Source organism: Phytophthora ramorum (assembly GCF_020800215.1).
Source record: "Phytophthora ramorum isolate Pr-102 chromosome Unknown Phyram_PR-102_s0002, whole genome shotgun sequence".
NCBI classification, from domain to species: Eukaryota; Oomycota; class Peronosporomycetes; order Peronosporales; family Peronosporaceae; genus Phytophthora; species Phytophthora ramorum.
Window position 1 is genome coordinate 5,416,953 of NW_027150648.1, and position 9,892 is coordinate 5,426,844.

General features: G+C 59.1%; 3 protein-coding genes across 3 annotated transcripts in view; 1 reads left to right on the forward strand and 2 right to left on the reverse strand.

Annotated features, from left to right (window-relative positions):
- Window positions 1-3,867: 3,867 nt before the first annotated feature.
- Window positions 3,868-5,604, forward strand: KRP23_3077 (uncharacterized protein; the record flags this gene model as incomplete). The annotated part of the gene is made up of 1 exon (XM_067887885.1): window positions 3,868-5,604. One exon carries the CDS (start codon window positions 3,868-3,870, stop codon window positions 5,602-5,604), a length of 1,737 nt encoding a protein of 578 aa, XP_067750435.1.
- Window positions 5,605-5,821: 217 nt separating this feature from the next.
- KRP23_3078 (uncharacterized protein) lies at window positions 5,822-8,899 on the reverse strand (the record flags this gene model as incomplete). Its single annotated transcript, XM_067887886.1, has 2 exons — window positions 5,822-7,464; window positions 8,434-8,899. The coding sequence occupies 2 exons, from the start codon at window positions 8,897-8,899 to the stop codon at window positions 5,822-5,824; spliced, it is 2,109 nt and encodes a 702-aa protein (XP_067750436.1).
- Window positions 8,900-9,848: 949 nt separating this feature from the next.
- KRP23_3079 (uncharacterized protein) overlaps window positions 9,849-9,892 on the reverse strand; it is a gene marked incomplete at both ends in the record, with an annotated part of 1,925 nt that continues 1,881 nt past the window's right edge. Inside the window, one exon of the mRNA XM_067887888.1 lies at window positions 9,849-9,892. This exon is cut by the window's right edge and continues 396 nt beyond it. Coding sequence (XP_067750437.1) covers window positions 9,849-9,892 — 44 coding nt within the window.

Sequence of the window (9,892 nt, forward strand, 5' to 3'; positions counted from 1 at the left end):
CGACGGAGATCGGCTACGCGGATGCTTAGGCGAGGCCGGATCGGCGGACCCTGGGTGGTCGTTTGACTGATTACCGGAGCCGCCGTCCGGATCCAGTACGCCTGACATCTCAGACGGGCCATGAGGCGGGGATCCGCTCCCACTGTGTTCCGGATCGGGTTGTCCACCCTGAGGAACTGAATCTGGCTCGTCCAGATCAGGACCCCGATCCGCCGGAGGGGCACCTTGATCAGGGACGTCGGCCTCAGCCGAAGAGCGGTGTTCAGGGGAGTGGGGAGCCAGATCTCCCTGCACGTTTGCAAGACGTGGGGGCGACGCCCCGACTGCGGTGGCTACGATCGCCAAGCGTTGAAGGGCGACGTCCCTCTCGATCGTCACGGCGTTATGATCACGAGCCAAGGCCGACCTTCGGTCGCTGAGGTCAGCCAGATCATGCTGCAGACGAGATATGGTGCGGCGAGCTGCATCGAGATCCCCTCCTGTGGAAGCAAGCTGGGTGAGTTCCAGATCGACCAAACGGAGGCTTAAGCAGCTGAACGTACCCAGATCGGTTACGTGACCGTTCAAGCCGACAACCTCGCCCTGTAGGCGGGCAAGATCCTGCGTTTTCTGACCCAGATCAGCGTCCAGTTTAGCGCGGTCGGCTAGAGCGACGGCGAGTTCGGATCGAGCGAGATCTCGGTCCGAATCGGTGCGCGCTAACGCGTCCCGGAGGCGCTGGAGCTCCCCGTGGGTGGAATCACCTGCCGCAGCCGCAGCCCGTGCTTGATCTAATTGAGCGCTCCGGATCGCCGCCTCGTTCTCGATGGCATGAAGATCATCGCGTAGGCGTTCCAGAAGATCACCGGATACCCGCAACTCGTGGTTGGCGTGTTCCAAAGCGAGTTCGGCCTCATGACGCTCCTCCTGAGCAGTCTCAGCCTCGTCGCCAGCCAGCCGCATCTCGCGAGTCAGACGATCGCAATCTCCGCGATACCCATCTCGCTGATGGGAAACGTGGCGAAGTTCACGCTCGAGATCAGACACTATGGCGGCCTGCCGATCCGCTCTCTGACGAAATTGCAGAATCGGATCTGGCTGGTCACCACCCGGATCGGATCGTGACTGCAGGTGAACGACTTCGTCTTGGAGGCGAGCAATCTCCTCCTGCTGGCGATCGCACACTCGCTCACAGGCCCGCAGATCCTGAGTGGAACGTACGAGGGTTCGCTGTGCATGCTCCTCCCCACGGAGGGCGGTGTCTCGAGCTTCCCTTGCGATGCGAAGCTGAGATGATAGTAACGCCGCCCGCTCGGAGAGATCGTGTACCTGGCGGCACAGCTGATCCGGGGTGGCGGCGACAGGCGATGTTGGCGGTGATTGATCTGACGGGGGCGATGGTGCCCGATGCCCGCCGGGATCCTGGCCACCCATGGAGCGGCCTGAGGCTGATCCAGAAGCAGACATGTGGCGGAAGTGTCGAGGAAGACGGGAGTACATGAAGGCGTGCCCGCAGTGATGCCGTTGTGCGGCAACAACTACGCGCAGGAGGCGGTTGTGGTGAAGTGCCTTCCGGAAAGTGCGATCGGAAATGAAATGCAGAAGTCACAGTCCCGAGACAATGACAGTTGGACAGATCCGGACTAAGATGGCGATGCCGCCAAGAAAAGGACCAGAAAGGACGAGACGAGTGATGGGCCCCGCCATAGGTGCTAGATCCGGCGAAGGACCCAGGTGCACAGCTGTACCAAGGTCGGGATCAAGATTTAAGTGTACTCGAGGTACACCGCGGGTCGTGGAAGAATCGTTAAGGAAAGCGATGCCAAGTCAAAGAGGGTGATGTGCAGATTGAGGAAGTGACGGCGCACCCAGATCAAGCATCGCCGATATGAGGAAGCCTTGGGGACCGAACCCGGCCAGATCGGGATCTGGCCCCACAGTAAAATTCGCCCGGATCACGATCTGGCTCGACACTAAGGCAGGGGCGGATCCCGGATCTTGATCTCAGGTTCCATCTAGATCACGATCTGGCCCGGTACTAAGGCGGAGGTGGATCCCGGATCTTGATCTCGGATCCCGCCCAATAGTGGAGCATGGGATGGTGAGGTATCGCAATCAGGTGATTACATCAAGGTACCCCGTACAGAGGACGACGGAAAGGATGGGGAGATGGTAGAAAAGACGCATAGTCGGTCGTACACCGTGGATGAGTGGATGCAGGATAGGATCAAGGATGTGATAGGACTTAACCATAAATCAGAATCGAATTTGCCCTGAACTACAAGAGTGCTTCGCCTCCGCCAAGAAACGGGAACTACATTGGCCCTACAAGGTGTTGGCAAGTCAAGGAGTAGCTGATCTAGTGGTTGTGTAAGTCTGGATAATATATTGGCCAGATCTTACCTACTCTAGTGATCTATTATCAAGTGCAGATCCCAGATCCGACGGAGTTATTACTTGGCCCGAAGATCTCTCGATTTCTCAAACCCCCAGAGTCCCCGCTATAGGAAGCGGCAAGTAACGCAAAGGAAGGAGACATCCACACCCCAAAGGCAACCCCGGCCCCGGATCAAGTCCAGGCCGCCAGATCAGAGCTTGATTGAATCGCTCTGGATCTGGATCCATAACCGGCAGCAGAGCGAAGACTTCCGCGCTGCTCCACCCCATCCCCGCGTCCCGCCAGGACGGTCAAGAAACACATAACCACATCTCTTCGGAGCGCCGAGAGAGCAGATCCAGCCCACCAACGGGTACACAAGGTGAGATGTTCAGCAGATCACGGATCATCGGGGGACCCCCTCCGTTAGTTGGTGTCTGGGCGCAGTTGGGAAGCCGGATCCAGTCTTAACCAGATTTTGACGGATCCCGCTACACCACAGTGATGACTGTGGGAAAGGTTGCGGGCGACTGGCTTTCGGGCTGATTGTTTGCGGCTGGCCTCGTGTGTTGTTGTTTGTGCTGGGAGGCGGCTTTTCGTCTTCTTTCGTATGGAGGATATTAACCTGGTTGATCCTGCCAGTAGTCATACGCTTGTCTCAAAGATTAAGCCATGCATGTCTAAGTATAAACACTTTTGTACTGTGAAACTGCGAATGGCTCATTATATCAGTTATAGTCCACTCGATAGTACCTTACTACTTGGATACCCGTAGTAATTCTAGAGCTAATACATGCATCAATACCCAACTGCTTGTCGGGCGGGTAGCATTTATTAGATTGAAACCAATGCAGTCTTCGGGCTGGTATTGTGTTGAGTCATAATAACTGTGCGGATCGCGCTTTGCGCGATAAATCGATTGAGTTTCTGCCCTATCAGCTTTGGATGGTAGGATATGGGCCTACCATGGCATTAACGGGTAACGGGGAATTAGGGTTTGATTCCGGAGAGGGAGCCTTAGAAACGGCTACCACATCCAAGGAAGGCAGCAGGCGCGTAAATTACCCAATCCTGACACAGGGAGGTAGTGACAATAAATAACAATGCTCTGGCTCTTCGAGTCGGGCAATTGGAATGAGAACAATTTAAATCCCTTAACGAGGATCAATTGGAGGGCAAGTCTGGTAAAATAAGGGTTTTATTATTGTTGCCCGTTGAATTCCGAGCCGAATGATATGCAGGTTGCCAATAGAGGCCTAAGTTGTGTGGTACACACAATATGATGTGTACCACTCCAAATATGTAGTTTAATAGGTTTTTGGACCCATTTCAGGATAAATTTTGGGAGGTCCCAAAACTTCAGAGGTTATAAGTTTTGGGAGGTCCCGTCGAGTGTTGCTTGAATGTTGCACGAATTGGGTGGCTCGGGCGCGCCGACGAGTCGAGGATGTCGTCATTTCCGAAATTGCCGAGTCGGGCGCAGGTGTACTGCGAGTCTCCAGCTAAGTGCGATGTCGACGTCGAAACAACCTGCGGTCGGGCGCAGCAGTCGGGGGCGTGCGAGGGCCGAGTCCGCCTCGTCGTCGGCTGTTGCTGTCCATACGGCTGCGGGGGGTGGAAGCGGAGAGCGTCGTGAGCCGGAGACCGCGGAGGGGGTCCAGCAGCCCGCGGAAGACGGCAGCGCAGACCCGGGTCTCGCGCAGATTTTGGACGGTTTGAGCGCGGATTTCTTGGCCGACCTTGAAGAAGATGAAGCGGCGACGCCAACTGGACACCAGCCAACGGCAGCGCCAGAGGCAGGAACCCCTGCAGGCGAGACGCGAGCCGCGGAGGCCACCGAGGCGACGGCGGAGGCGACCGGGCCAGCGGCTGAGACGACCGAGCCCGCGACGGGGGCGACCGAAACAGCGGCGGAGACTACCGAGCCAGCGGCTGCGGATGCGCCTGCAGCCAAGACTGCGAGTCGCGGGAAGGCGAAGGCGCGAGCCCCCAAGAAGGCCCCACCGCCGAAGAAGGCAGCGCCCCCGAAGAAGGCAGCACCGCCGAAGGTGGTTCCTCCCCCACCAATGACGGCCATGCAGCAGGAGCGCCACTCGGCTATCGAAGCGGCGAACGAACACTTGCTGTCGCTGAGCTTGGTCGACAACAGCGGAGCGGCCGGGAGCAGTAGCAACCCACCCGCCCGTGCGGCCGCTGCAACCGAGGACCAAGAGACCAAGGAGAGCGAGCCAGATGACGACGTGGTGATGCTCGAGAGCGAACCCCCGGTGCAGACAGCGATTCGTCGGGATGGGCGTCAGGACCGACCACACAAGGCCCAAACCTTGCGGGCGATCGCTGAGGCTTCCCGTGAAGATCTGCGACGCGAGCCTGCCTCGGCCAAACGGAAACACCGCGAGATGACCGAGGAGGAGTTGCAGGAAGCGGGCGAGACGTACGAGATCTGGGAGGTGAAGCAGATGCTGGGACGGGTCATGAAGGACGGCCGGTACCATTACTACGTCGAGTGGGCCAACTGTGAAGGCCCGGTCGAGCTGCTTCCGATCGAAGACGTGGCCGGAGCCCCCGAGTGGGTTACCCTGATCGACGGCTGGTATGCCCACCGGGAGCAGTGCGAGAAGGAGGGGAAGGCGGCTAAGTCGTTGCAGCGCTATCTGTCGTCGCAGCGGATGCACCTGACCTTGGGCGGAGATGCTAGCTTCGCCTGCGTGTACCGCGCGGTGGAGTCGGTGGTGGAACTCGTGACGCCGGAGTTTGCTGACAAGTTGGTGGACCTGGAGGCCGACTTCGAGAAGACGGTGGCCTACGACCGCGCGAGGAACAGGGGCTGGACGAAGGCTGACACCAACGCGTACTTCGACTTCTTGATCAGCAAGAAGGGAGGGTGGAAGGTCCAGATCCGGAAGAACCAGTACAAGGGAGAGTTCACCGGGTACTGCGGCGTGGCGTACTGTGTCTCGGAGCCGGGCGTGTACATGGTAGCCGTGACCGACAAGAAGCGCGACGGCCACTGCTTCGGGATGAGGGTGAACGAAGACTTGGAGATGGACGCGTTCGAGAATGGCTTGGAAGTGGGTTTGGGCGATATGGATATCGACCAGATCCTGTGGGTGCGCAAGGTGATCAGCTCGTCCGTCCCGGAGGTCGACCCTGTCGACGGAGAAACCGACGATCAAGTGAAGTACCGCAAGCACGTGACTGCCAAGAAGTCGGCGATCCGCCAGCTGAAGAAGCCCCGGGTGTTGTAAGGCACCACGGGTCCCGAAAATCCTCCTCCCCCAGTGTGAGTCCGAGCCAACGAAGATGACGGCAGCGCGGCGTGGAGTCAGAGGTCCTGCATATCGGTAAAATGTCGTGTTCCCCACTAAGGTTGCAGGTAATACAGCGACATCGTTCAAACCCAGCATGTGGTTGGCCACTTGAGACGTCTTGGTTCCGGAGTGGCGCGCCGCTGGGAGGTGTGGTCTACACACCGTGGCCCCCAGACTGTTCACCGTTGTCGTTTGAGGACGACAGCAGCCAACGCCGACAGAGCTGGCGCAAGCGTGGGTTTTCGGCGAGGCACATCCGCTGGAAATGAAGACGTACGTATGCCTTCGCGCGCTGGATGACGAAGTCCTTGTTCGTCGTTGATCCGTTCATCATGCAGTCGTTGTGGTGCAACCACAGCATGTATAACACGCTGCAGCGAATCACGTTGAAGACCCGAAGCATGTTGTGGGCGCCGAACTCGCTGATGGCAGCCGGAGTGAAGACCATCCCCTGGAGGTACACCACCCCTGCCCACGTCACCGCCGGCGTCAAGAGCGACCGGTACTCCGGGAGGAAGGTGTCCCAGACGTCGCGCGCCACGGGGCAAGTCCAGAAGAGATGCTCCGCGTCTTCGACGTCACTGCAGCCATGAACACACAAGACGTCACTCGTCTGGTGCTGGTACTTCTTGCGTACGTTGAGACCATTGTGCTGGAGGCGGAACTTGATGTCCTCGAGAACCGGCAGCAGGTCCCGGTCGAGCGAACGCTCCCGGCGCCAGAGCTCCTTCCACAGCGGTTCGACCGCGACGCCCAAGGACGTATGCGGTTTCCGCTTGATCTCCGGGAGCGTGTGCAGGAGGTGGTAGAACTGGTGGTTCTTGCCTTTGTGGAATTCCAACGTGTCGAAGATCCAGGTATGGGCCGCCGCACAGAGCCCTACCGGCAGATGAGGTCCCGCGGCTGGAGAACCTCGTATCTTCAAACCAAGGAGGCGGCCGACTTGGCGCGTGAAGAAGCCCGCCGCGTACGACCATTTGTCGCGCGAGGCGAAGTTGGCCTCTCCCAGGACCTCCTTGCACAGTTCCCGAGTGGGGAGTTGGCCGTGGCGGTCCACGAAATCTTGGACGCGGTCGTATCTAGCGGAGAAGAACCGATGCGCGTTCGATGAGGCCTTTCCCGTGAGGGTGCCTCTGGCGTTGGCCCGAAGGAAGTGGTTCTGCCAATACAGCATCTCCATTGCTGCCCAGACGAATTCGTCAAGGGTGCAGTGCTTCTGGACAAGGGAGTACCAGGCGCGGAGCGGCTCGATCCAGAATGGACCCAGTCCTACCCATGGTCCTTGCGTTGTAAGGCCAGATGGGATCGGCGCGTACAGGATATCGAAGCCTTGGCTGCCGCAGTCCAGTGGGGCGGAGAACAGCGCGAGGGCAGCCGTAAACCAGCGCGGGATGGTGCATGTCGTGATGACGCAGTGAATTGCATCCCGGAGCGAACAGAGTTGGAGGGCGTTGCTGAATGCCTTCGTTTCCGGAAGCCCCAGGCCACCGAGGGAAGTTGGCAAGTACAGCCACTCCTCCGCCAAGGGTCCTCGAAAAGCGCGGGTTACCGAGAGTTCCTTCTTGAACAGGAAGGACTTGCAAAGTCGCTTAACCTGGGCAGCCACGTCAGGAGGGACTTGCGTCACAGCTGCCGTGTACCACAGCAAGGGCAGCACAATCGCTCGCAGGATGGCGGCCCTGCCCAAGAGTGTCCTCGCGCGGAATCGCCAGAGCTTGCATCGCGTCACCATTGCCTCCAGTAGCCGCGGCAAACGGGCGCTGGTCGGCAGAGAAGGACTCATGTAGATGCCGAGGACTCGAACGTCACCAGCGTCCGCGATCACGTCCCAGCCTCCAGCTTCAAGTTCCGCTCGAAGATCCGGCGGTAGAGGCGAGAACGGAAAGATGTGCGTCTTGTGCACGTTAAGTCGAAGCCCAGCCGCTTCCGCATACACTTGGACCGCCTCGACGAAGGCCGGGGCGTCGCGCAAGTCGTGCAGGAGGCCGGTGCAGTCGTCAGCAAAGGCAAGGAGAAGGTGGGGGTCTCCAGCGCCCGGCACCTTCACACCCTTGGATCCCATTGTCGCGCGCAAATAGCAGAGCAGTGGTTCGATGAACAAGACGAAGAGCGCTGGCGACAACGGGTCACCCTGGCGGACTCCGCATCCCAACTCGAAGAACTTGCTCGGGGTCCCGTTGACGAGGACACTGACCAGTGTGCCTCGGAAGAACGTCATGATCCAGTCGCAGAAGTTGTCTCCGAAATTCATGTGCCGAAGAACCTGAAGCAGTGCCTCCCAGAGCACGCTATCGAAGGCTTTGGCGTAGTCCAAGAGGACGGCCCCTGCGTCCTCCCAACCCAGGTGCTTGGTGAGCGCCTGAAGATCTTGGAAGCGGATGAGTGCATGTCGGATGGACCTGCCTTCCACGAACCCGCTCTGGTCCGAGTGCAGGAGCAGCGGAAGGATGTCGCGTAGTCGCCACGCCAAGACCTTGGGGCCGAACTTGGCATCGTGGTTGAGCAACGTAATCGGCCGGTAGTTGCTCGGAAGGCTGCGATCGCCTCCCTTGAAGAGCAGCGAGATGTATGCCTTCTGCTGGGACTTGCACATCTTGCCGCGGTCGAAGTTGTTGGCGTACACCATTTCGTACACCTGCGCCCATCGCTCTGGGTCTAGCTGGTAGTACTCCGCCGGCAGCCCGTCGTAACCTGCCGATCGTCCTTTTGGAGAGTGCTTGATGGCCCAGTAGAAGTCGTTTGCCGTCATCGGCGCATCCACCCGACGGCGCTGGGCCTCCGTGAGCCGAGCTGTGGTATGCTTGAGCAGTCCTTGGAGCTTGACAGCGTCAAACCGGCGAGGTCCTGCGGCCTCCTTGATGTCACGCGATGGAGATTGGTAGAGTGAGCCCCAGTAATGCCGGTGCTCCGCTGCCATCTCGTCGGGGTCACTGGTATCCGAGCCATCCGGAAGCGTGACACTGGGTATGGACACGCTGTACGCCGTGTTGGCCGGTGATCGAAAGAAATACGCCGATCCGCGCTCGCCTTCTGTGACGTCACGGTCGAATTTGGTCTTCTCTCGTCGGTCCGCGAAGATGTCCTCCAGCGCCTTGAGTTCACCCTTCGCGTCCGTTAGGGTCTTGCGGGTATCTGCCGTCGAGCACACTGCATCCATAGCTCGGGCCATGCGGACGTCCGCGCGAAGCTTGGCAAGACGTTCCTCGTCCTTGTTCTTGAGGGACCGCTGCATTTCCCTAAGGAATGCACGGTCCGCCGCCTTGTGGTCATCCAGGAGTGCCCCCGGGTTGCTTCCCGGAAACCAGCGAAGGCGGTCACACAGGCAGTCAAGCGTGCGATCGAGCGTGTCCTTGACAATCGGGACGTCCAGCAGCCACCGCGGGCACTTCCACGGGAGGCGCTTGGATTCCGGCTGAGAAGGAGACGCGAGATGGAATTCCACGGGGTAGTGATCCTCGTGGAGCCATTTCTTGTACCGAGACCCACGGTAGTATCCGTCGAAGAGTTCGGGCGTCACGAGGCAGTAGTCAATGCGGTTCCGCTGCTAGGGGCCGGAGAAGAGGCGCTGGTCCGGGAAGGTAATCCTCCAGGGGTCCAAGACACCAAGTTCCAGCATCCACGCTTGGAGTTCGTCACGACCAAGGTCGTGGGGGTACGGGACCGCTTCGTCCAGTTGGGGGTCGATCGGTGTGTTCAGATCACCGAGGACCAAGTGGTTTGCTGCGTCCGGGAACCGGGTTGGCAGCGAGTCGAAAAAGCGTTTGCGACCGGGCACGTCTACCGGTGCGTAGGCAACGTGGATGAAGACCCGGAGGTCATTGATCCGCGCATCCAGCACGAGATAGCGAGATCGGTGTTCATCGCTTGCATAGAGATGAGTCACGTCCTCCACAGACGTGAAGGGGTGACTCCCAGAAAGAAGTAACGCGACACCGTTGTGGCCGGTGAAGTCGTCGTCGTCGCGGTGGGACCAGAAAACTTGTGCCTTCGAGTCCGCGGAGTTGATGTAATGAGTCACGATCCTGAGATTGTCCGCCTTGGTGAACTTGGTCTCTTGGAAAGCGACGAGTTGGTAGTCAGCGAGCAGCTTGTTCATCATGCTGTACGCTGCACCACCTTTTTGACCAGGCGCGTTCAGTCCATTAATGTTCATGGACAGACCGCGCAAGGCCCAAGGCGACTCAGAGATGAGTCGCCTCGGGGGACTCCGGGGAGCCCATGGTTT